Source organism: Cyclopterus lumpus, chromosome 7 (assembly GCF_009769545.1).
Source record: "Cyclopterus lumpus isolate fCycLum1 chromosome 7, fCycLum1.pri, whole genome shotgun sequence".
Lineage (NCBI taxonomy): Eukaryota > Metazoa > Chordata > Actinopteri > Perciformes > Cyclopteridae > Cyclopterus > Cyclopterus lumpus.
Genome location: NC_046972.1, coordinates 17,343,286 through 17,369,519, shown reverse-complemented (window position 1 = coordinate 17,369,519; position 26,234 = coordinate 17,343,286). Strand labels below are relative to the sequence as shown.

The 26,234-nt window shown below is 39.3% G+C and overlaps 1 protein-coding gene across 1 annotated transcript in view; it reads right to left on the bottom strand.

Moving 5' to 3' along the window:
- Nucleotides 1-519: 519 nt before the first annotated feature.
- Nucleotides 520-26,234, bottom strand: part of acap3a (ArfGAP with coiled-coil, ankyrin repeat and PH domains 3a) — a 62,012-nt gene continuing 36,297 nt past the window's right edge. The window contains exons 5-25 of the mRNA XM_034536480.1: nucleotides 25,681-25,739; nucleotides 25,125-25,308; nucleotides 23,041-23,085; nucleotides 22,801-22,896; nucleotides 22,172-22,246; nucleotides 20,436-20,447; nucleotides 15,401-15,513; nucleotides 14,529-14,580; nucleotides 14,026-14,126; nucleotides 12,785-12,896; nucleotides 11,870-12,078; nucleotides 10,260-10,329; nucleotides 9,990-10,084; nucleotides 9,687-9,904; nucleotides 8,737-8,826; nucleotides 8,431-8,520; nucleotides 8,113-8,339; nucleotides 7,204-7,313; nucleotides 6,094-6,204; nucleotides 5,940-6,001; nucleotides 520-1,085 (exon numbers count right to left, since the gene is read on the bottom strand). Of these exons, the coding sequence (XP_034392371.1) occupies nucleotides 979-1,085; nucleotides 5,940-6,001; nucleotides 6,094-6,204; nucleotides 7,204-7,313; nucleotides 8,113-8,339; nucleotides 8,431-8,520; nucleotides 8,737-8,826; nucleotides 9,687-9,904; nucleotides 9,990-10,084; nucleotides 10,260-10,329; nucleotides 11,870-12,078; nucleotides 12,785-12,896; nucleotides 14,026-14,126; nucleotides 14,529-14,580; nucleotides 15,401-15,513; nucleotides 20,436-20,447; nucleotides 22,172-22,246; nucleotides 22,801-22,896; nucleotides 23,041-23,085; nucleotides 25,125-25,308; nucleotides 25,681-25,739 (2,238 nt within the window). The 3' untranslated portion in view covers nucleotides 520-978. The remainder of the gene's footprint in view (nucleotides 1,086-5,939; nucleotides 6,002-6,093; nucleotides 6,205-7,203; nucleotides 7,314-8,112; nucleotides 8,340-8,430; nucleotides 8,521-8,736; nucleotides 8,827-9,686; nucleotides 9,905-9,989; nucleotides 10,085-10,259; nucleotides 10,330-11,869; nucleotides 12,079-12,784; nucleotides 12,897-14,025; nucleotides 14,127-14,528; nucleotides 14,581-15,400; nucleotides 15,514-20,435; nucleotides 20,448-22,171; nucleotides 22,247-22,800; nucleotides 22,897-23,040; nucleotides 23,086-25,124; nucleotides 25,309-25,680; nucleotides 25,740-26,234) is intronic.

Here is a 26,234-nt window from a genome sequence, read left to right as displayed (position 1 = left end):
ACACCGAGATGTGATATGCAACTTGACACAGAACTCGTACGGCAGACATTGTTTATTTTTCATCCATCTTTCATCTGTATTCCTGTTCATTTCGATATATTAGCATTGTTTTTGCTTTTACAGCAGGTATACAGTAACATAAGCACTGCATTTTATAGTGGTACTGCAAAGTACATTTAAAGAAAACATTATGAAGACTACACCAGCATAGTCGATGCAAAAAAAAGAAGAAAATAACTGAAATTAATAACTGAAATTAACAAAATACATTGTTTCATCAAGAGAAATAACAGTGCGATTTCAAGATTGTTGATGATGATGACTAATGATGATATGACACTCCATACAATGTAACTGAATTCAAGTTTAGGTATGAAATATAATGGGAATACATGCATGCATGCATTACACACACACACACACAGACAGAATATATATATATATATATATATATATATATATATATATATATATATATATATATATATGTCCTTCAATGAATCAGATATGTTGATCAGATAATGAAAACCGATGCAGCAAACAAAGAAAGACAATAAACAACACAAGTGCTTGGCATTTTATCCAAAAGGTTTCATTTAACACTGTATAAAAGCAATGCTATATTTATGAAAAAAAACATTTAAGAGGACTAGACCAGCTAATCCTTATTTCAAAATAAAACGTTTAACTAAAAACAGCACAAGACTCTTGCAAATATAATGCAGCTATTGTAAAAAATGTAATGATAATGAATAACAGCATCAACATTGCAATGGTTTCTTTACATTAATGCACTTCAGAGGTGGATTTCTCTGTTGAATAAAACAAGCAACTTATTTTTTTGAAGTATGATCCTTTTTCAATCAGGTATAGGTTTAATTGTGACGTTGTACTGATGCGACCCCAAATGTGACTATATATGGAAAGTGGCTTTTGCACTTTTCAAGTACACATCTTCTTCAGACGCTTATTGGCGGACTACCTGAAAGAGTGCCGGAAATGTACACTCCTTCGTTTCAGCTTCTCCGGGTTGTGGGACGCCATGTGGGAAAACTCTCGGAAGATGTCGAGGTATGTGGCGTCTCCTGATGAAGAACAAAAAAGGAAAAGTATAAATGCCTCTTCAGCCTTTTGAACAGTCAAAACATCCTTTACATAAAAGTTATGAATAGAAGCAATGGGAGAAAACAGTAAGCAGAGGAGTTAAGAAAAAGGCCTGTGCATGAAAGGAAGGGAGAAAAAAGGTCCCAGGCACCATGAAGCTTCCCTCTTTTAACTTTCCAAATTCTGAGCCTTTACTTTTCTCGTGGCCATGGTAACCGCTGAATCCACAGGCATAACAAAAGCAGTTGAAGTCTTTTGTGTCCCATGAGAGCGTCCAGGCTTGGCTAATTAAAAAAGGGAGAATGAACATTCCTGTCTTTTCCCCGTTTGTGTGATGTGTGAGTATGAGAAAGAGAAGGAGAAATCTCAGAGTAAAAGCCTTATAAGAGATGTATCTCGGTAACACTTTATTTCAACTTTCCATTTGGAGGTGTATAACACCTTATAATGTAGTTGAAAGTATTTTTTACGTATTAATGTATTTGTCAATAACTATAATGTCTCCTATATGAATCATGTGTAGCAGGCGAAAGTGACCAAGTACCAGTGGTGTAGAAATATCAAATGCTCTGACAGTAAAAGTCATGCATCCAAATTTTTACTCCAGTAAAAGTACAAAAGTATTGGCATCAAAATGTACTTAAAGCACCAAGTATTCATTATGGCCAATGGCCTATTTCAGAATAATGTATATTATGATTATGATTGATGAAAAACGATGATAAAGACTTAAAATGTTATTATAACTACTAACTACAACATTATAGTGTTATAAACCATGTATCCATATCTATATACTGTTTGTAAATGCTTAAAAAATATGTATTTGAAACTCATGTGTTAATCCCTCTCCATGCAGATACAAACTTATTAATATCCTAGTTAAATAAATGTTATAACGTCATGCTTTTAAAATCAAGGTCAGAATCTGTTAATGCTGTTAGATGTGGTGAAAGGCTGACAAAGCAAAGAAGAAATAAGCAAAGGGAGAGGTTAGCTTTTAGTCACCATTTTATTAATTTATTTATTTCATTTTAGAAGACACTGGGAGGAGTTATTGAACACAAAAAGGGAGTCAAAAACAAACATAGATAGCAGTTAGTGTTAATATGCACAGGTATATTCAGAGGCACAGTATTCAAAGAAATTGTACAGTTAACAGTCAGAGACAGAAAAAATACAAGAAAGTTAAAAATGGCATGTTAGAAGCAAGCAGTTAAAGTGTTAATAGTTTTTAGTTTATACACACAACAGTCAACAGACACATCGTACTGTACAACACATAATCCTTCAATGGCTTGATGCAAATCATTGTTTGGTCAGTGATGACATCATCTGCTTCCTGTTATTGTCAGCTACCACAATAAGTACTGCACACCATAAGAAAAGGCTGGATTTTCAAAGTGCTTTGAATCTATCACTGACAATCAAGAAGGGGGAGTGAGCTGCTCTTGCGTAATTTGAAAAATATATGTTACTGCTAAGTTTTACTGCTAAGGGCTCCGACCTGTGTGTGACTCAAGTTAGAACCTGTATGAAAACTACTGGCAGGGAAGGTGTTTTTTTTCTTCTTTTTGCTGGGTGGTCTTACACCACTTCATAAATCAAATTAATAGTGGCACGTTCAATAAATTTCAAATGAATGACATACTGTATCTATGCAACTAATATTTAACCTTGAATACACCTTTAGAATAAACTGTGTGATCATATTATTAGAAACCAATCTAACACGCTTTCCAAGTGGAAGTGAAGAGAGTTTTAGTCTTTAATTAAAACTCTTTTTGCTTCAGAAAACTGAAATCTCATAGAGCTATTGTGACAAACATGCTGCGAGCTCTCTAGTGGTTATCTCTCTAGCTGCAGTAAGTAGTTCATCAACAAGTTCCTGTAACGAAGTATTTCATGAAAATACACTCATAATTTTTGTCTCCACTTTCTCGTGTCACCGTACCTTTACGTCACAATTTCCTCTCAAGATTAATGTAAAACAAATATTGAATAATTTCAAATCAAATGTATGCTATGTCAGTTTTGAGAAACTGTTCAGGTGGGGCTGGATAATTAGTAATGATTGCACATTATCTATCTAAAGCACACGCCATTTTCACTAACGAGCAGTAGCCTTCACTTTGACATTATAAGAGTCCAGCATTAAAGGTAAAAGTAATATAATGCATTTATAGCACAACCCAATCGGTTCTACTGATGGCTGAAGCAAAACATATTACGGTGACTCTGATCACACCCAGCTGTCGGTCAGAAATGTGCTTTGTTGCACCTGTAACCAAACCCGACAGTGATGTCACAGGGTCCTAGAGGACACTTGAACACCACGGCAACAAGGTTAGACGTTATACCAACGGAAGTCAGCAAGAACTAGATTTTCAGGGGACATCATGGTAAAATGGTAAAACAAAAAAACGCTTGCTGGCACTCTTACAAATTCTCTGTGGCCTTTGGTTTGAACTAAACCCCAACAGTCCATAGCACCTATCAAAGACAAGCAACATCTTTGGGAACAATATTGTTCTTTCGGCAAACTTTGCCTCAGATAACGTTAAAAAAAAACAACGCACTAGTTAGTCTCATACGGGGCGGTTCAGTGCGATAACCAACAGTTTCTCGATCACTGCCATTTACGGTTAGCTACCAAGAAAGTCAAACATAAAGTACTCCTCAGACCTGATATTATTTTAGGGCATAAACAGGATCATTAGATACAGTTTTGGGCAGCAGCCAGGTCGCCATTTTCATTGTCATCAAGGGTTTGTCATCAAGCTTTTTGCACTAACCAGCCAATGAAAGACAGTGGGTGTTCAGTTTGTCATTTCTGTCATGGATGTCATACCATGAATTTTTTTGTCAGTATATAACATGGATATCAACATTATTTAACAATACTAAATGTCAAATATTCACATACACTGGGCACAGAAGTAACCAAAAGAAACAGGGCTGAAGAAGACAGCCACCCATGCACTATAAACAAAGAACAAATATAATATTGGCCTAGTTGTGATACATTAGAATACCATAAATAAACATTTTAACATACAAATACTCTATACGCAGTAATACATGTTGGGTTATTGTGATTTATAAAAGAAAAGTCCATCTTCTACTGCAGTTTGTACTGCAGAATTACTCCAAGAGATTATATATCATGAAACTTTGGAGAATTGGCTCTCTTTCTCATAATGAGAATATAATACTGGCGCTATATGTGTGCGAGTGCTCGGCAAATGAAATCTAACAAAATATATCCAGCTTAAAAAAATATCATCTGCATTGCTGTTAAACATAATACAAAAAATACAGATTATCTGTACTGAAATAATCATTGCACTATTGCTCTGGAAGTTTCATCATAAATAAAAACAAAAGCATTCAAACGTATTATTTTTCCACAAAAAAAAAATATCAAAAAGAGGGGAAGTACGACGATATAAGAGCAAAAACTAAATCAATGTTGGTAAGAAAAAGTGCATAATTTAGCTTTTAATCAAACATAAAAGCTTTACTTGATCAATCTCACGATCAATACAGAGAAATTATACTTATTCTGTGATCATTTACTCTCAGTCACAGTTATCGCAGCCTCACAGTTTCCTCTTACGACTCTGTTTAAATACAAGAGCTCCACGGCCATTTTACCAGAAGTGTACGGACAACAGATCCACCGGTCATTAAAAAAGCTCAAATTTAATTGACCATAAACAGGCAATTGGCTGCACCACCCTGTACACAACAATTTGGCATTAATCACCCGACTCATCTGTTCTACAAATACTGTGGAGAGTTCCCAAGTGGGATCTGCTGGTTCCGGAAGTAATAATTCCCATTTTAAATGTTTCTCCTTTAGGGTTAGTATGGATGGCATGACCTTGTTGAACTTGGTTGTGAATGTTGGGAACAAAAGAGTTCACCATAGCTGCTGGATTTCTCTAAGAGTGACCCGGAAAATAAGTGAGTTTGCAAATTATAAAATCTGAATTAAAGCTCAGTGATTGGATGTTCCTTTCTGAAACTGTGGGACTGACAACGTTTTTATTTACACAGGCTCTTGTATCTTCAACCTTTCATGCAGTTTTTATTCTTCCGTACTAATGATTTAAATCAGGAGAGTTTCATGCCGATCCAAGCCGTAGAAAAAGTAAAGTAACATTGTCTATAGGAAAAAATTAAGGGGACTTTTACTTCCGGAACAGTGCCCCAAATAACTCTTTCTAAATTATCAATTATATTGTCTCACGATGAACTTAAATGTAGAATTGTTGGGACAAATGAGCTGTGGCTGGTCTTTGGTTCAGAGCACCCTGTACCCTCAAAAACCTCAAAATAAAAAAGGGCAAAGTTGTTCCTGAATACTCAATTGATTGCTTCACAATAGCACTACTGGATAATCTATGAAAGGTGTGAGTGGCTAACCTTCACTGGCAGTGATTTCTGCTGACTGACCAGCGCCTGACGAAGCTCATCATCAGCAGGTGAAATCTGACATCATTAGGAGGTTAATACGGAGTTATTGTGTGATCCTGAGTGAGGAGCTGACTGCTTTGGTATCAAGTCAGCAGACTGTGCTGGGGAGATTCATTATTCTGATCTTTCTGATTTAGAGAATAAGTTATTTTGGTGGTGAGAAAACAAGTGGAGGAAACACGTTTGAAGCCCTCCCCGACTCGTCTCTACCAGTCAGTCATGTGTGTAGTGGCACCCCCTGCACTGATCTTACTGTATTTTAAACTTCTAGCACTCTGCTATATTGAGACAGATAAACTCCTGAATGCATCTCTTATACTGCTGCTCAGTGGGGCTGCTGATTGGGTAATGACCTGGCTGTCCAAAAGGTCCCTCCGACTCCCGCATCTCCTCATTCATCCTAGCCAGACGCAGCCTTTAGGAAAGAAGGAAATGGTATTAAAAATTCATCAAAGCTGGAGAATGAATTAAAAACTGTATGGAAAGTATGTACACAAATGAACATACAGTGTGACTATATCTGCATTGGCTTGCTGCACAGCTATACTCAAAGGGTCCTGGCCATCCTCATCCCCGTCATTCTGTGTAGCTCCCCGTTTTAGGAATAAACACACCTGCCTGAAAATACCAGAGAAACAAGGGTCAATTACAGCAAACGCACATCTAATCAGATTGTCATTTTCAGAGGTCGGTGCTTCATACGTCTAGCTCACTGACAAAGAAGAGGCAGTCGCAGACAAGGGGCCTCATGCCAGAACATTTTTATATCCTCGTCCTAAATCTCTCTTACTTTTTTTGCTCCAAGCCGGATGGCACAAAACTCTTTTAACGTCAAAAAAACTGGTCGTAAATCGCTACATTCAACTGAATGAATGTCAGCTGTTCATGAGGATGTGCACGTTTATAAGATTTGTTCATGAGCACAATCAATTCTCCCTAAACCTGCCATGTAAGGCTGTCTGCGCCGCTCTGTTGGTGAGCAGGTTTCAGTCACAAAAATGTTCCCAAATAGCAAAAAAAAAAAGAATGAGCTGAAAAAAAGAAAATTGATCGCCGTGTCAGAATATGAGATAATATGAAAAATAAGCTACAGCAGCAATAATGTAATATTACAGACATAATAAGGGAATGATTTGACATGAAGTTAGATGCTATAAAAACATGGCAGGTGGTCAAGTCACATTAGAGATATTAGACAATATAATATTATATCCTATGATGTAGGATATAAATAGGATAGGCAAATAATGAACTGTATAGGTTGCTGTACTGAAAAAGGCCTATAAAATCATTAATGCCAAAAAAACTGATCAGCAAACAGAAAATGTATATATCTTATTTTAGTTGCTTTGATTATCATACTATTTTTGATTAAAGGCACTATAATTGTTATACAAAGCAGGTATTTTTCCCTTGTCAAGTGAGGCAGAAGAGAAGATTTTTTTAAGTACAACAACATTGGTGAATGCCACAACGTTGTGCAAGTGGTTCTTGCATGAAGTCCATTAGGTCTTCAACAAAGCACGTTTTATGGAAATGGAAAAAATACTGTATGTGAGATGCGGTTACAAATATTACAGCCCGCGGTATACAGCATCTTTCTGCCTCGTGACTCACCCAGTGTGTCCCAGATATGTGGCATGATGCAAGGGGCCCCTCCCTCTCGCATCCCTTTGGTTGACGTCAGCAGCGTTCTGCAGCAGGAACTCGCAAGCAATCAACGAACCCTGAAATAAAACAATACCATGACACTGTCAATGAAATACTGCTATTAATTTTTGGCAGAAAGGGGTATTCAAAAGTGGACATTGTCACCTTCCCAGCTGCAGTTCACCTACAGTTGATTAAGTGAAACAATTAATCTATTTGATTTATTCTACTTAGTAGGCTTTAATTAAAATTGAATTTGCCACGGAGCTTTGCTTGGATTATTTTTGCCTATATTATTTTGTCTACGTGAGTGAGGATCTGTGGCGGATTTAGACCGACTCTCTGCAACCTCAGCGTGAACTAAATAACAAGAGCACTTTACATGTGTGTTTCAAGTCGCTGTAACAGACGCAGAAACAATGATTTTCTACTTGCTGCTCTCTGTCGGTTTTAAAAGTGTTATTACGCGTCGAAGATTAATTATAAAAATAGATAGAATGGTCAAATAAAAATGACAGACATTTTTTATCTAGAATAACTTTACATAATGATGTAGTGTTACACTACAGATGTCACTTCAGTACAAAAACCTAAAAATCTTTTAGTCTCTAGTATGGGTCAAGTTCCAAAAAGACTTTCATCCCAAGCGGAGATAAACCTGATGACATCACTATGACATCATTAAGGAATCGTCACAGACTTGATAAAGATCCTCCAGACTTCAAACAACTGTTTCCACAGGTTAAGAAGTTGCTCATAACAGCCCTTCATGTCTTCAAGTCTTTTTTATTGTGTTACTAAAACAATAAATGCGATGCACAAATTGGATGCCTCCGACGCGACTCATTTCTGGCTCCGCTCACTCGACTGACTCACCCCGCTCACGGCCTGTATGAGGGGCGTCTTTCCTTCGTCCTCATCGTTGACCAAATTGACATCTGCCCCGTGGGCTAGTGCTCCAGCCATGACAGGCAGGTTGCGGGCTTTCGAGGCCTTGCAGAGCAGTGCTCCGGGATGAAGGTCCCTTATGTCCTCCGGGTCCGATGTCTCCGGCTCGACTTCCAGCTCAGCTTCACCGCTCGAGTCCTCCGACACCTCGCACTCTGAGAACAGCGTAAAGAGACAGAGAACTTGAGCCGTGCAATTAATTTCCCACTGTGCTGTACATAATACCCAAGGGACCGTCTGACTTACCCTCTGTGACGCTATCCACCACTGAACCAAACACCAGGATGTCCGTGCTTCCATCTGTGCTGCCTCCTAACCCGCTGTCACTGCTTAGGCCTGCCGGACCGGGAGAGGCCAGAGCATGGACACATTAGTTACCGCTGTCTCTTTCCGGCTGATCAGTATTGTTCAAAAAGGCACAGAATCATGCAAAACAGAGACTTGTTTCAAGCATCTTACAGTCTATAATGAAAGGCCTGGGAGTTGCCTGCTGTGAACAGTGAATACATTGACAGTTTTCTTTGGGAACGGTCAAAATAATGAGTCGCTTACTTCGAGGCCCAGATCCTGTGTCAAAGTAGGAGAAGAGAGAGTCCAGCTCATCAGGACAAAACAGGGAGTCTCGTCTGAACTTAGCAGCTGCTGTGAGACAAACAAAGAAAAGGTATTTGGTCTAATATGTTGGAGCACAGTTGTTGGACTATTATTTATACATAGCCCTAGTTTGTGCCACTTACTTCTCAACATTACATTTAAGTCACAGCATTAGACTTCCAATTTATCCTAAAACAATCACTAATAACCTGAAAAACCTATCAACCTATAACCTACCCAGTTCTGAAGTTATGTCCACAAATAGTCATCGTATAGCTTTACATTCAGTAAGTTACTACTAGTTGTTCAATTTGGGGAAATTGGCTTAAAAGAATGCCAAATTAGCTATTAGAAGTCCCTGTTTGTGATGAACTCATGCATGGAGAGACATCTCAGATTGGATCACTTTGATACTGAAGTATCCTCTTTGCCCTTTGATTTCTGTGCAAATTCATGGACGTTTATTCATGATGGACTTCAGGGACAATTATGTATATGTATCACATCTATGTGTTCGTATTTGACCAAGATATGACTAAAAGCAGTATAACATTTAATAGCCTCCCTGAGCTGCGTGACACCGCCTCTGCTGCAGCTCCAACTGCTGGCTGTCAGAAAACTGGTTAAATAAGCATAGTAAACTACAATAACTAACTTTTGTTGTCAGAACACCGGCATGCACCTGACGTTTTCAGCTTATCTTTGCATTTAAAGTCTTTCCATCCCTGAATCACATTCAACTTACAGTTGGAAAACTTCTGATGAATACCAACAAAGCTCACATTCAATTCTATAAATTTCATACAAATTGAGCAAGGAGATACGGCATCCTTCGTAAATTAACCACACCACGAGGAAGCTCCATCCCTGACAGACACACAAGTCCGGACAGAGATCCAGTAACGTACCTGAGGAGAGGGTGGACGGGGAGGTGGTTCCAGGCTCTTGTCGGTACCTTCGACGTGTTTTAGGTACCATGGTGGCGCTGTTGTGTCGCCGACACTTCTTTACGCTCCACCGCCGCCCCGACTTCCTCTCTCCATTGATGAGTATCTCCGTTGAGCCCAGCTTCTTCAGGAATTTCTTCTCCACGTACTTTGCCTTGATCCAAGCCTCCTTCTCCTGCCTGCAATAGACCATATAACATATGAGAGACTTGCAATACTCAAAAGGTATTTTATTTGATTGAGCCATATTTATTAAATTCCTACCTTGAATTGGACGGTAATGGTTTCTTTAGACCTTGTTCTTGGTACGAGCCTTCATAGATGTGGTTAATGACATTGTTTCCAAGCTCACACATCAACTACAAAGACAAAGAGACATGAGATTAATGGTCTCCACTGAGACTGGACAGTTTGGGAAAATTCTCTTTTAGCTCAGTTATATTTTCTGCTTCCAGTCTGTATGCTAAGCTAAGCTAAATGTCTCCTGGCTGTAGCGTTTTAATCAAATACGGGCCCTGCTGAAACAAACTTTACCTTTAATAATTCTGGTTCCCATGAGTCCAGTGTGAGTGAGCGAACCTTCGAACAGTGAACTCCGAGACTCCTGCAACGACAACAAAGATAAATAATAAAAATAAAACATTGGCTGTGTTTGGATTGTGCAGTCAAACAATTGAAAGCGATAGATAGTTACTTTATTAATCCGCAAGGTACTTTGTTGTAATTATAAGGCAACAGATGGCCGCCCACCCCACAAAGAAAACAAGAGTTTATATTCTTTGAACAGGAGAGAAGAAGATTTATAAACGATCATCCATTATGGCGTTGTTTGGTGACCAGCTGCTTTGAAGAGCTGCAAGGATCTAACGTCATAAGAGGGAAATGAGGAGCAGCTCCTAATATCATGCAAATCACCAAGTTCCACTGATGGAGCTGTCTGGAATCTAGGCAACAGGGGCACATTAGAAAATAGCAAAACACTGATGCTGTGTTTCTCCTCTTTGTTGCCCTGCATTGTAACACGACGTCTGAACTCACTGTGAGAGGATGAGCCCCGAAAGGGAACATGAATATTCAACAAGCGAGGACACACGCACGCACACACGCACGCACGCACACACACACACACACACACACACAGGGATGAGGTTTGCGATTACATCAGCAGTGATAATTGCGACTTCAAAATAAGACACACAACTCCGGAAGGGATTTTTTTTTTTTCATCCGGAAGCTTGAAGACAAATGAATTTGACGTAATCGAACATGAGATCTGGTTGAGGAAGTTCACCAGGATCTGACTCTGAATTAAACTATTCAGTGGCTTGTTCACTGTGCGTGTACCTCAGCTCTGCAGCTCGTCTTTATCTTCTCACTCCCCTCCTCCCCTAGTGAAAACTCTCAATCAAAGCCTGATCCAATAAGCAGTGTTCCACACTTTAATCCCTTCAGCAGTGTGTGTATGTATGTGTGTCTGTGTGTGTGTGTGTTTGGAGACTTTAACAGCACAATGAAAGGCCAAAGTAACAGACAGTTGGCACCACTTCCTGTCTTCAGTGCCAGTAGGTGTACAGAAACATTGGCAGTGGTGGAAGATGAATTCAAGTTTCCGTACACGCGGTTCTTTGCTTGTTTTTGTACTTAACTTTAATGTTTGAACTTCACTGTACACATTCACTGTATGCATGTTTGACACTAGAAAACATTTTTAAAACAACAGAGATCCAATATACAACTTGCATTTCTTTTCTTTTCTTTTTTAAAAGGACATACATGAAATTTGACCTCTGCATTTAACCCATACTAGCTGTAAAGGAATACTTTCTTTAAATTGCAACTATAGTTTATTTCACCCTGCTTCTGATAGAAATCAACTTATTTCAAGAATTCTTAAAAGAAGACAGAATATATGGTATCTGCTCTTGAATCAAGACAAATGTTAACGAATTGCAAAAAATTCACGGAACCAGCTCACTTCGATGAAAACAGGCCGATATTTCATTGTTACAGTCGCAGACTTAAAGGACTCAAATTACACGTGCCGTTGAGTTAATCTTAGGCTTATTTGGCAAAATCGAGATTGCTCTTAGATTTTCTTTTTTTACAGAAATTTGAAAGATAGAAAGGTTTTTTTGAGCCTCTACCTGTGGATGCCAGAGCACTCGATACACAGCAGGATGCCCAGATTGATTGAGGCCCAGCGAGGGTCGGCCTGGCCACAGTCGCAGCACTGCTCGTTCCCCGGCTGACTCTGGATCCGCTGCAGGATGGTCTCCCCTCGCACGCTGCGCTCCCGCGGCTCGCTGGCCGAATCGATACTGCTAGTGGATGGAGAGGCCGTTCTGTCCAGGTGCTAATAATGAACACATCATAAAACATGCATGAGGATCACAAAAATGTGTTTAGATAACAGTACGGAATTTCACACTATTCAATAATCTATTACAAATAAACGTCTTGCATAATCCATAAAGCCGTTTTTACACGTTTCTTGCATGGATTAAACAAACAAGTTATTACGTGTCAATTATTCAGCTTTCAACATGTTGATAGCCAGATAATGTTTTTACAGTTGGACAGAGCCAGGCTAGCTGTTTCCCACTGTCTCCAGTCTTTATTCTAAGCTAAGCTAAACTAACCATCTGCTTGTTGTAACTTCATATTTAACATCCAGACATAAAATTGGTATGAATCCTCTCATCGAACTCTCTGCAAGAAAGCCGATAAGTTTCTTTCCCTCAATGTCCAACTATTGCTTTGGTGTCATAGTAAGTCTTGGTGGAGCTAATTTTAAAATCTTTTTTATACCAGTTATTTTGAGTTCTAACAATACATTTTTTATATCCATACATGTTCGGTGTAAAGGTTGCAAAATAACTGTCAAGTAAATCAAGCATAAAATGGAAATACTCTAATAAAGTACCTCATAGTCATACTTGAGTACAGTACTTGAGTAATTGTACTTAACTATCCACCACTGCAACAATGCAATAAGATGACATAAACAAGCTTTAGTACATGCATTTGTACATGCTTTATGACCCAGACCTGTGCCGTACCTCTATATAGTATGTGTCTGGGCTTTCTCTGTAGGCCGACGCAATGCTAGCTTGAACTGCATGAATCCACGCCTGTCTTAGCTTCTCAGACTCAGCCTGAAGCATACAGCTCCTGTAAAACAGACACATCAAAGTAGTGTTATAAATCATACTGTACCATCTGTAGAGATCTGCATAATCTAGTGTGAAATGCTAAACAAGCAATGTAGGTCAAGAGGAAAGTATCCTTCTGCATGTCCATATATTTACATATATTCAGATATATTGTTCATCTTTTTAGAACGATTAAAAAAAAACAACCACAACAATAATGAATGAACTAAATAGAACTGTGCTTACACAGCATAACCCAAAAAAGGGCTGCAAGGATTTACCCAAGTACAAATAAAGAATTAAAAGAAGATACAAGTCTCCAAAGATGCTCACAGCTCTGTGAGGCTTTACTTGTATGCAGCGTACCTTTGAACTGAATGCTAACATTAGCATGCTATCCCACTACAGAGTTACAATGTTAACACTGGTTTAATATATGCCATGTTCACCCCATCTTAGTTTGGAAGCCCAATTGTAATGTTTTTTACATTCAAAGCTTCTTTTGAGGTTTTCGAGTGAAGCTTTGAATGTCTGTCGTCATATTCAATGACTTCATCACCCTAAAAAATTGCAATTATTGTTATATTGTTATTGTGCCTGTATAAATGTATTTTATGGTGGCGTCTGATTGCTGCGTGACCGCCGTGGTCTGGAATTATTGGAAATTCGGAAACAGTCCCACGCAGCCACTACTGGAATCTTATCCTACAATTAGTATAGTACTAATAATATTTGTGTTGCTTAATTTGTATCTGCAGCTGTGCAGAAATACGGTGTTCAAACAGAATAAACAGGCATGCCAAAATGAAAAGGAAAGATGCTCAAATGTTGATTTAGAATTTGAATGTCAACGTTATGAACAACGTGTCGTGCTCGTCGTTACAGCCCGAGTTAGCATGCTTCAATTTGCTAATCAGCAGTAAATACAAAGTACAGAGTCTGACGGAAATGTCCTTAGTTTTGAAGGTATTTGAAGAAACCAAAATAATAATAATAATAATAATAATTTTAATATTAGACAATTTAAAACTTGGACGTGATGAAGATCCAAGATGAAAAGTGAAGGGATCAATGCAGATATTAGAAAGTGAGGAACATGCATTTCTGAACCAAATGTCATGTCAATCCATTGAATAGTGAAGTCTTACTTGGAGGGGGACAGGACCTCGAAGCAGAACCTCCTCTCGATGTCCTCACACGGTTTAACAGAGCACAGACGGAGGTCTTCCACCACCACCGTCAGGGAGTCCTGCGAGAACACAAACAACTTATCTTTTCTTTGCTTATAAAAAAAAAAAGAACCTAAACACGACACAAAAAATAAAACGTTAGCTCCTACTCGATAAGATTTTCTTTCCTGGCAATTGAAAGCCTCGTGAGTACGTGACCATTCGTTATTTACACACAGTGTCAACAAGCAACACTGTGTGCTCCACATTAAGTACTCGGATTTCAGCAGAAATGTCTTCACTCTTCAGCAGAAATCTCTTCACTCACAAACACGGCATCGGGTGAGTGCTGAAGGAATTCAGAGAAGATCGCCGTAACGTTAAAAAACATTCAAGCCATCCTTCCATTAAAGTTGCACTTAACCTCTTAGAGCCCACTTTACCCCAGGGGAAGCTAACAGCTCCAAGATATATGGACTTGCCTTCAGCTTCTTCTGATAGACCAGCTGACTGTTCTGTATGGAAAACCACCGTCTGGAGAGGGGGGGAGATAAAGAAGTTATCAAAAGATGGATATCCTTCCAATCTTTAATGGAGCAACGGTGAATCACAAGCATCGAGTGCAATGGGTTTAGCTTTTGGCATCACAACATCGTGACCATGTCAGAATTTATTACATCGCTTCACATCACAGCATCACCGACGGGCGGGACAGAAATAGGCTGCCAGTAAATGAGAAACAGAGGAAAATGCTTATACTATACACTCTTATACATATTATATTACATTGCATGATATTATTCGTAGCAATAACAGAACAATATTATTACAAATATTGCAGAAATACTGTAAAATGTATATTTCTATTTAATGGTATTCTCTTCTATTTATATTATATTTCATATAATTATTTCTGTATAGGAGAGGTATTCATAGTCTGACGTCAACCCCAACCGCCTGCTTGTCAACAGGAAGTAGAACGTTGCCATGGAGTCAGTGAGTCAGCTGTGGGCTACAACTTGAGCCAAATATATTCTGCCAAAGTAGCAGTTATTGTTTGCATCGTGCTCATGGATTTACACTAGTACTGGAAAAAGCACCTTTGTTATGATTTCTAAGCGCAGTCTAAAAATATGCTTATGAAGTTATGACTCAAAGACAAGTGCCTTTTTTTACGCAGATACACAAATCATCTACCAAATTTCTTTAATTTCTATTTTTAATTTCTTTAATTTAATAAAGTATTATTATTATTTTTTTTGAGTCGTTTATACTATGTACTGTAAGGGTTCTCCATCAATTCCTTGTGCATACTACAGTGTTTACATTGCAGTATTTTGAGGTTTATTTTTACCTGTTCCAGGTCTTGAAGGCATTGCTGGCCCTCTTGAACAAGTAGCCCTCCATCACCACACCGTTAGGAGAATCCACATTAAACTCCACCTTGGAGTCGTCATAGGAAAAGTCCTGAAAGAGAAGAGAAAGAGAGACATAAGACCCCTAAATTAACCCTGGCTATCATAGAAAAGGATGACACGCCAGCTTATTGTTGGCAGGACTCTATTCAAACCTATTCATTGTCAGACAGGAAACAAACGCCTTTTCTCTGCTGATGCGGTTGCATGTGTGCTGTTTCTATAATACCAGTAGCAGTAAATGTGAGTGTACTGTACATACAGTCCATCACCAACCAAATCATGCACTGTGCGATCATGTAGAAACGTCACGTGTTGGTCCATGTATGCAGAGGAGTTGCATGTCATTTTTCCCGTGTGGCACACTGTGGCATTTCGTAACTCAACAGATACTAGTGTGACGTAAATTATTACATAAACAGAGTATGATTCGTGGGAAATTAGCCTCCAACCTTTTCTTGACTTACAACATGACATGTAGCACTTTAATGCAAGCTAACGGAAAGTGGTACACATGTATTAGAGAAGAGTCGTTCCTAAATTAAAGGTGTTTGGGAAGCACAAAAAGCAGCAGTGTTTAATGTATAGGAAGGGAAGAACGACACAGTATGTCCCGAGACGACTAATTAGCTACATTTTAGAGGTAATATAATATGAAGTCGGGACAGAACATTAAGTTATCTGTAGTTTTATTGAAACATCACATGCATACAGCCCTGAGAAAAGACCATGTGTTCTCTGCAGAGTCAATTTAGGCTGCACACTTAAAATGCAGAGAAATATCAACGTATCCGAGGATATATGAAAGTGTCTACTGGAGTGACCCAAATAAAACTGAATTTAATTTACTCTCCTGTTATATAACAGGGTGTGTGTACGTACAGCAGTTTAATGTTTGAATGACAGAACGACTCGCTGCTTTTTACTTGCTTAAATTTCAGCACACATAAGTGTGGTGTTTTTGTTGTGTTCCTTCATCAATTACAAGTTTGTAACGAACAATTCAAAAGGGGGCCCAAAATCTTAAAACACCACTTTAATAATGCATTAAAACATTCTTAAAATGACAACGTTAGAAACCACTAAATACAAATGGAAGGAGATACAACGATATAGATTTTTTTTAACTATAAGATTGGATGGGAAATGTTGCATTTAGAAATATATTATATTTACACCTTGATCAAAATCAAGCTGTAAATATCTTCATAACCTTTACACAAAATTAATCATCCATCTATTAATAATGAAAAAAACAATTAAATCAATTAAATCAAGTAAATAGTCTAATACTGCACAAAAATGCAACCTTTTTGTCCGCATGACTGCATTTTCCTCTGCACCATCCACTGTAGTGAATTAGATAACACTTATTAAAAATGTACACATGCGTCATTGAGCATTACACCTGGGACCCCCGAAACAGTTTCAGATTTTAATGAGCCGAGGAAAGTTGCTTGGGAGTAGGTTGTGGTAGAAAACAATTACAGTAGTACAACTACTCACTGTTACAGCAGTACAGCCACACAGATTACAAAACTTGGCATGACAACAATTAAATCACAAAGATAATAACACCAAGATTAAAGGATGAGAGTAATAAACAGGCAATTTAATGCAAATCAACCCACCAAACTGTGGTCCTCCCACCGGCAAAAGATCTTCATTTTGAAACGTTCAGTGCACTCCAACAACATTGAAAAGCACCAAAAAATATATATATTTAAAAATAGGCTCCTTTACTCTCTCACTGCGGAGGTTAACGCGTCGTGATGTCGCTGCAGTGCGGCGCGTAATTCCAACACTGACATGTGAGCCCTCCACTCGAGCCACCTGCCTGTTGCCCTGTGAGCCTCGAGGATTAGGACAAATTACCATACAGCTGCCAATGTCTTCGTGGCAGGGCACTGAGGAAGAATAGCGGACTACACTACATGTTACTGTAGCTGCTCTCGACCCAAACACAAGCAGGCTGCTTTCACACTGTGTCTGGCTCCGCTTCAGTTCTACAACTCCCTAAACACACCTCCCCCGCTGAAGAAGGAGGGAGTCTCAGTGCCCTGTTGACCCGGAGGGGAATCTATCTGGCAGGCTGCTCACATCACCAAGCAAACACTACTCAGGGCTCGATTTACGGTCTCCGCTCTACTCACAGCTGCAATTCAAGTTTAAAATCTGTAGTCAATGCCGCTTACCTTCAGCTGAGATTCCTCTCTTCTTTAAATACAACATCTAAAACAAGCGAGGCAACACTGAAACAAGATGTGCACTGGGTGGTACTCTGCAATCTCTCAAGCCCACGACAAAGAGCATCTATTTTTAATGATGCAACGTCACAGAGACAGAAAATGAACATCTGTGAATTATTGAGCGAGCTGGGAAACAGCGACTTCCAAATGTTTGGAAGCAAGTAAGCAAATTGTTGTGTGTGGAGCAGCAGAAACGCTGGATGACGCAGACAACATGTCCCGATGCTCAAGCCACCTGCTGTGCACTGCTCTGGTCGACCCACAGGCCATTGCTGCAGAGCGCCGACGCCAAATGGGGAGCCGATCACTCAGATTGCTACGATGCGTTTGTTTATCGTCTGCAGGATCCTTCCGTGCATCGCAACCAGCTCTCTCTCCAAGCTTTCATCTATTAAAGACTGGCTTTGCGCCTTCTTGACGAAAATACCGGCCTGCCATTCAACTAATCCTCAAAAGGCCTAGTTGACATAATTACAAAAGCCCCAAAAAGTATCAAGTTTGCTAGACGTTGGTCATAAGAGGCAATGAACAGTCCACCGTCTTCTGTGATTTATTCAACAACAAAAAGCTCAAAATGTGGGGGATCAGAGAGCCTCAAGTTAATGCTTTAACTCCTCAACTCCTTGAGCACACCAGCGTCCAGGCTGTGAAGGTAATCTCATATGACGGTTGGTACCAACCGTGTCATGCTGGCTCGATATGCTAGGAGAAAGTTTGTCGAGGGAAAAACTGGCATGACCATTTTCACAGGTGCCCCTTGACCTCTAACCTCAAGATAGGTAAATCAAATAGGTTCTATGGGTTCCCACAAGTATCCCCATTACAGACATGCCCGCTTTATAATGATAATAAAGTTTGGGCTTGGATGTGTTATTCCCGTCCAATTCTAAAAATGGTATCTGCAAACTGGTATCCCAAAACAGTCGTGGAATTGCATACATTGGGTATGGCTGTAAAGCTAAGACTCTCGTGGATCCAATATTCATCTGATGATGTTATTCCCCAATGTAGCCATTTCAAATAGGGAGAGCATTTTATTTATTTTTTTACTTCACATCACTTATATAACTGTATAAAATGACTTCCATCTAACAATCAAAGCCTTGTGAAACTTTCCAACCCAAAATTATTTAACACATTTAATTGAATTGTCTTATATGATATTAAACTAAATATTTCAATTCAGTTTATTTTGTATAGCCCAATATCACAAATTACAATCTGCTTTACTATCTGCACACATACGACATCCCTGTCCCAGGACCTCACATCGGATCAGGAAAAACTCCCCAAAAATAACCTTTCACAGGGGAAAAAATATTCTGACTGCTTGCTGAATAAATCTAGGAACTCGAATACATCTCTTGGGCTACTGGAAATTACCATAACTATTTTACAGACAAACCCATTAATCAAGAAAATAATAAGCCGATTAATTGATAGTGAAAATATGTGTTAGTTGCAGCCCTAAATCTTTCAAAACTATTCGTATATGTACTTAAATTGTGTATATACATTTATTTGTGCACTGTGTGTGCCTTCACTATGTATCTCCTGGATGTTTATATCCGTGTTAAGATGTAGAGCGTATATCATAGAAAACACCATGCAAATCATGTTTCTACGACAACACCCATCTGGAGTTTCAAACAGTAGAAACAAATCAAGTGGAGGGCAGCATGCAGCTCTGTGCTGCTGATGTAAAGGCAGGAATATAGAATAGCGGGAGGAGCCGACCGCCTTGAACAGGACTTCTCCATTAAATCTGAAGTTAAAAATGAATGGCTCTGGCATTTAGATGTGTTCTGCTGCACCGTGCGCAGAGCCTGCAGCAGTGACAGCTGCAGCACTTTAACTCCCTTCCTGCTCTCCTGCCTGTACGGAGAAAAGGCTGCCCCTTTGCCTTGTGTAAGTTTACACAAGGCTTATTGCACATGCTCGATGTGATGGAGAGGAAAAGAAACAAGAAAGGAAGTAGAGAAGAATAACAAAGTAGGCCACGCTGTTGTAAAAGCAGTGGTGAATAAAGAACAAAAAGATGCAATGACATGCCACAATTTTGTGCATGAATGAATCTAAAATCCATGTAATATTTCAGATTCAGAAAGTAAATATATAGAGTCAAAACAACAATTACATTGTTATCCATTTCAGGCCAATGCATTTATCCCTATTCAAGAGGCAGAGGGTGAAGAGGTATATATATATATATATATATATATATATATATATATATATATATATATATATATATATATATATATATATATATATGATTATAATTATTGATGCATGTGTTTCTCACTTTTTTTTATGGCTAGTTTTAAGTACTTCATATAATGCGTGGTGGCATAATACATTAGAATTCATTGGTTGAATGTTGTAAAATAAATGAAGTGGAATAGAAAAATAGCATAAAATGAAAATAAGTACAGGTAATTGAATAGTGTAGAAGTACAACGCTTGACTGTAAATAGACGATGTAACAGACAGGCTATTCAAACTTAAGACCTGTGTTTCTAATTGGTTTGTTAAATAAATGATTCAGGAGTTACTTCAGCTTGCCCCCAAGGCTTATGAAGTCCGACTACAGCTTGAAGAAACCTTCAAAGGGGTTTGTAAATGCCTTGTGCTAATACAGTGAGCTCTGCTGCACCGCCCCGTCCCCCAACACACGAAACCAAGGATGAAAGTCAAATGAGAAAACAAATGTAGCAGCACTCACCTGCATGAGGGTCTGAGAGGAGATGGAGGCATTGGAAACATGCGAGCAGAAGAAGAGAAACATACAGCGTTAGAACCACCATGCTAGTTTAGGAGGGGATAATACAATCATCTTGCAGCTTCAATGCACCTCTGATTATCCTCCTTACTGGTCAACCAGCGATGAAGATGCCCACAAAAAACATCAACCACCATCACAATATTTCATTACCATTTAGATTTGATTGTGGCTTCAACTCCCTGATCTTGTTTATTTACTACTACAGTACAGTTCCCTTGGTGATGGAAGGTGCATGATGCTCAGTGTCCAACAGCTCTGGCAAAAACAGATCAATAACGAGCCCCACATGTGACCGGGCCCTTCCCCGTGGCTCTATCCACAGCACAGACCACGGAGCCTGGAGGGAGAGTGCTGACCGGAGCTGTCTGACAGATGGTCACTGAACCCGGGGTACACAGGAGCCAGACACTGGCCCGCTGGAAATGAGGCTTTCTGAATTATTAAATAACAAGATTTATATCTTGTTATTTAATAATATACCCAAGGAGCCTATTTGAATTCATCCAATATTTTAGATTTGTCACTAAAAACGCAAAAAATTAAGTCTTGATAGTGCATGTGGAAAAAAGGAGGATCCCCAAAGTTAGAGGGATTCATTGAAACCATGCGGTCAGCACTTTACTGGACTAACAGCACACGGAGGCTCCTGCTTATCAGCACCAACACAAGATAATGTGCTGACCATCTACAGCAGACAACGGTGAGATTAATATCTCTTAAAAGCACTTAATTCCACCTCATTCTAATGCTTAAATCAATGCCTGGACTTTGTTTGGAGGGATTAATCAAACACTTCCCAGCTGCCCAGGTCTAATCCCTGCCCAGTCACAACAGATGCACTGGGCCATGTGGCAGGCTGGATCCTTGGAGGTGAGATGTAAGCACATTAACACCCTGTTAGATTCTCAGTTAACAGCTCAGCATCAACCTGCCAAGAAGTAGTGTCAGGTATAAAAAATGAAATCCTGCACACTAAACAAAAAAAAGTAGAAGAGCTTCCTCTCAAGTTGAAATTGTGCTGACGATGCTCCTATGCATTAAACCTTTGTCTCACTTCCCCCCCCCCCCCCTTTTTTTTTTTTGCATCTGAAGACCCAAATCTACTTTTGATCCTATGAGCAAGAAAATGCTGAAGTTCATATCAGGGTTTCTGCAGAATTAAAAATGTAAACCTTTTAAAAGACCTTTTTAAACACCACATAGAATATAATTATGAGTACAATGGAAAACCAAACCGGCCTATAATCTATAATTATTATATCACATTTTATTCAGTATTTCCCAGAAGTATGTGACAGTAATTCCTAATGATGTTATTAATAAAATCAACACAACATGCACTGAAAATGGCTGGATTTAGAAATAAAAACATATTAGTTCAGTTCATTTACATGTTAGCCTCAACAAACACTTGTCCGTGATGAGACAATGAGTTCCTAGTGACTGCAGCTAGCAGTGAGTTTCCTACAGATCTGATCTGGTGCACAATCCACTCTCGCAACAATCTCACTTTTAGTTAAAAGGTGTATAACATATTTTGACAGCACGCAAAAGGATACAAATACATGTTACAACTAACATTACAGCCCGCAGCGACTTCTAAACCAATGCTCTTTTGGTATAATTCTTTAAAACATTTTAATGGTTGATCTAAAAAGAAAAAAGTAGGAACTCACCCTCTGCTGAATGGTTGCATGTTTATGCTCCATTTCTCTCTTCTCCATGGCTGAATCAATCACCAGCTGATCCAGCTGAAAGTCACAGATACAGAAAAAAGAACAACAAGTTCAGTGTTTCTGAAGGGACATCCAGCCGAGTGTACATCCTGTGAAACTCTCCATTTTGAGGTGATACTGAGACATAGTACAGAAGAGTGACTACTACTGATAGGAAAGGCACTCAGAGAGGTAAAGGGGGATTCAGAGAAGCTGACTGCAACAGTTTCCACTTGCAAACACAGGCTTAGCTTCCAATTACCAGTTAGGTCAGTGTTTGGTAATGAAGCATCGATTCTCCTGCAGCAGACAACCTGCTGTGACAAACAAGTTAATCCACAATAACATGTTTGCGAACCCAGAACATATTGGTTTGAACTCTAATGGATCCGTTACATTGAATGCGAAGAGGAAGCTTTTTACTCGGTGGAACACACCTAAAATCTGATCAAAACTCCAACGTATCAATCGACAAGCGCAACTGATGCATTACGCAACTGCGTCTTGTCGATAGCTCACAAGGGGATCAAACCAGTTCAAATGGAGCCCGAGCACATGGGTGGTGATGAAGATGAAGATGCTTTGCTCACCTCAGTAGCCAGTTTCTTCATGTACGGGTCGATCTCATCCAGCAGGTTGTAGCCCTGCTGGAACAGCGAGTACTGGGCGTTCATGAACGACAGCATCTGGGTGGGACAGACGCAGTTGTCGTTTGTTATTTTTTACATTATGAAGTGCTACGACGCTGCAGATGACCCTTTCTTCTTTTTTTTTAAATGTGGAATATATCACAAAGATGCGGGTGTTGGTGTGTATCTGCATTGACTCACAGCATCTAGGATCTCAAATTTCTTCTTCGCCTGCAGGACATTGATCTGCAGATAAAAAAAGACCGATGTGTAAATAATAGATGCAACTGTCTGGAGTATTGATTATTGTTTGATGCTATCTACAACATCACATGCTAATGAGATATCTCCATCTAGTGGACAATATTTGCCCTTTCTTACCACCAACCGTAATTTGGTTTAACTCTTTCAAATACTGTACTGTAGTTAAAGTACTGTACAAATGTGATGTAACTTGAGACCGCTTTAGTTACTTTGCTCATCAAGATCTCTGCACAGAAAACTTTCACAGAGAAAATATAATGTCTTTTATTAATGTTGAGGCGTGGACTGTTGGTTGGACATGAACATTGTGATGGTGTTCTGGGTAAATGTGACAGCATTTAACACCTTTATTTCAGAATCAAACAAACCAATTAATGGAGAAAATAACATGAAAACGTTATGCTGTTAGCCTGCTGAGCTATCGTTAACACGACGGAGCCGTCGTCTAAAGTAGGGACAGCATCTATAACAGTCAGTGTGATATTAGTACTTTTACTCTGATCTGAATTCTTCCACATGTCCCAGTAAAAAACACACACTGCCGTAAACAAACAGTCCGTCTGGCATTTTCTGAGTTAAAGCCTTTGCATTGTGTAACTTAAACAACGCAAGCCTAAATAACATGTTGTGCTACATTTAGGAGGTCACTTATACATATAGCACATCTCCCCGCAGCTTTGACCTTTTCTGCCTCGAGACACTTTCAATCAAGACTCAAAAGGGTAACATGTCTGAGAGTAGTGAGAGAAAGCTGCCGGCAGACAGAATGAAGAATAGAAAAGAGGGCACGGCCATCACGGCGATCGCACTGAATCAGTCTCTTTGTTCCCCCCGGGCGGTCATGGGTAGGAGGTTACAACTTGTGGACTAAATAAACTGCATGCTGCATATGAACGGATGAACAGAGAGGAGAATGTGTCACACAGGAAGAGGGGGACGCACGGGGACATCACTGCGGGCTAAAAAGGGGCCACGTCACGGCCATTCCCCGATTGTACAGGCAGGATAAGTCTGTATAGTGGGACTGTAAATTAATTCATTATAAGGATATGAACAGATGAACAGATTTGAACATCATCCAAATGTTTTACAGTAATGCTCGCCCCTCCTCCCATCGCAGACATTTGCCACAAACCACCATTTCAGTTCAAATTAAACACATACAGATACAATCTGTGTTTACAATGTGTGCAATCACTCTTCACAGCCGTGTCAGTATTCAATATCCATGTACTGCAGAGCAGACGTCCACATACCAAGCAAAAAACAGGCTTGTCACGCTGCCAGTGCGCTCCATCAGACACCTACAATCTGAGGTGTACACTCACTTCACGCTGTGAATGGCCAGCTGGGTGGGTTTGTTCACTTGTTTCATCCTTTAAACAACTCTTTATGTCACTTTTCACGGGAATTAATGAGTGCAACACTACGAATACGTTCGTCTAGAGGCCCGTCGTTATCCCCGCGTTTAACCAATATCACCCGCGTCTTTATGGCGGATGACAGCTTTTCCATCCACCGTCATGTGCGGTCTCTTTTGAAACGGGTACCAACACTTCCAGAAAAGGTCGAACGACACATCGTATGAACTAGTTCTGTTTGTGCACATACTCATCAGATTCAGACTTTTCCTTCAGTATCAAAGAGATCCAGGACTCTGTCTTTACATCGCAAACAGGAAGCAGGATGATTTTTCATGATGCAGATTTTGCTCCAGGCTTAAAACATGTTGTGTCGATAGTTTTACATTCACTATTTCATGATCCAATATTGAAGGCTGCTACTTAGGTGACTAGACAGCAGATGTAAAACTCACTAATAGCCAAGATCGCTTCTGTCAAAAGCCTTTTGCTTCATCACTTCACATTCATCTGGGCCTCCTCTTATTGTATACACAACTTCAACTGTTTCAGGAAAACGTGTTTCTTCTGAGCACTCTAGACCTTTCCCTTTTTTTAAACTGTACCATTAGGAACATTCTGTTTATTCTCAAACGAGTATTCCCAGAGACTTTGTCTAACCTGTAGGACGTAGTCCAGAGCGAGGTGACGGAAACACTTGCGAGTGATGCTGAGCGTGCCGCCGGCCTCTTCCACCTCGTGGGGCTTGTTCCTCGGCGCCTGAGCATTCTTCACCTGAGCTATTTCCATGTCCTCGCGCACCCTGTCGAAGTGTTTCTTGGTCTCTTTGAACTTCCGCACATCCCTAAGAGACATAGTTAGGAAGTGAGACGTCAGTAACTGCACACTGGATCACAAAAAAAAACTACATTTCAGTTGAGAAGAATTACAGGTTTTGGTATTTAGCACTAAAACAAAGTCAATATGAGATCACAGGTAGCCGTGAGGTTACACTGCATTGTACATGATACGTCTGTGACAACAGATCCTGGCTGAAAAAGATTGTACTCTGTTTAATATTTAAAAAGCACATGAAAGGCTTTCGTAACAAGGGTGCAGCTGCTCTTTGAAGGTTCAGGACCTTCTGGCTATTTTCTAACTGTGTTGAATATTTTAAACATCTTAAAGTTCTGCGGAGATACCTGACTGAAGCACCGTAACTTGTAGGTTTACTCACTCTTTCACAAAGTTGTGCAACTGCTGCTTTACAGACCGCTGAGCTTGATCAAACAGGATCTGAAAGAGATGAAAAGAAGGGATTAACATGCCGTGAGGATGTTTTTGACTTTGTATAAGCCGAAAGAGAAATGGTTGTCATTCATATCTAAACTAGAACTGAGACAATTGGTCAATTACTCAGTTTTGAGTTATGTTTTGATAATATATATGCAGTTTTAATCATTTTTTCAACCAAAATGTCAAATATTATGCCATATTCCCAAATAAAAGGATTTGCTGGATTTTGTGATAGAACATTTTATATCTTTAGCTTCTGACTAAAAAACTATCTTTTCCACAATTTAGTGACCTTTTATAGAAAAAAAAGTCTTAATAATAATAATAATAGCAGATTCTAAAGTACATTTTGCTGATAATACTTCCATACTTGCACTTATAGGATGCTGATTGCAGTGTGACGAATAAAGATGCAGTTCCTTAACTACTGATTGAATATTTACATATTACCGTTACACAAATACAGCACAACAAAAATAAAAAATAATGCATGTT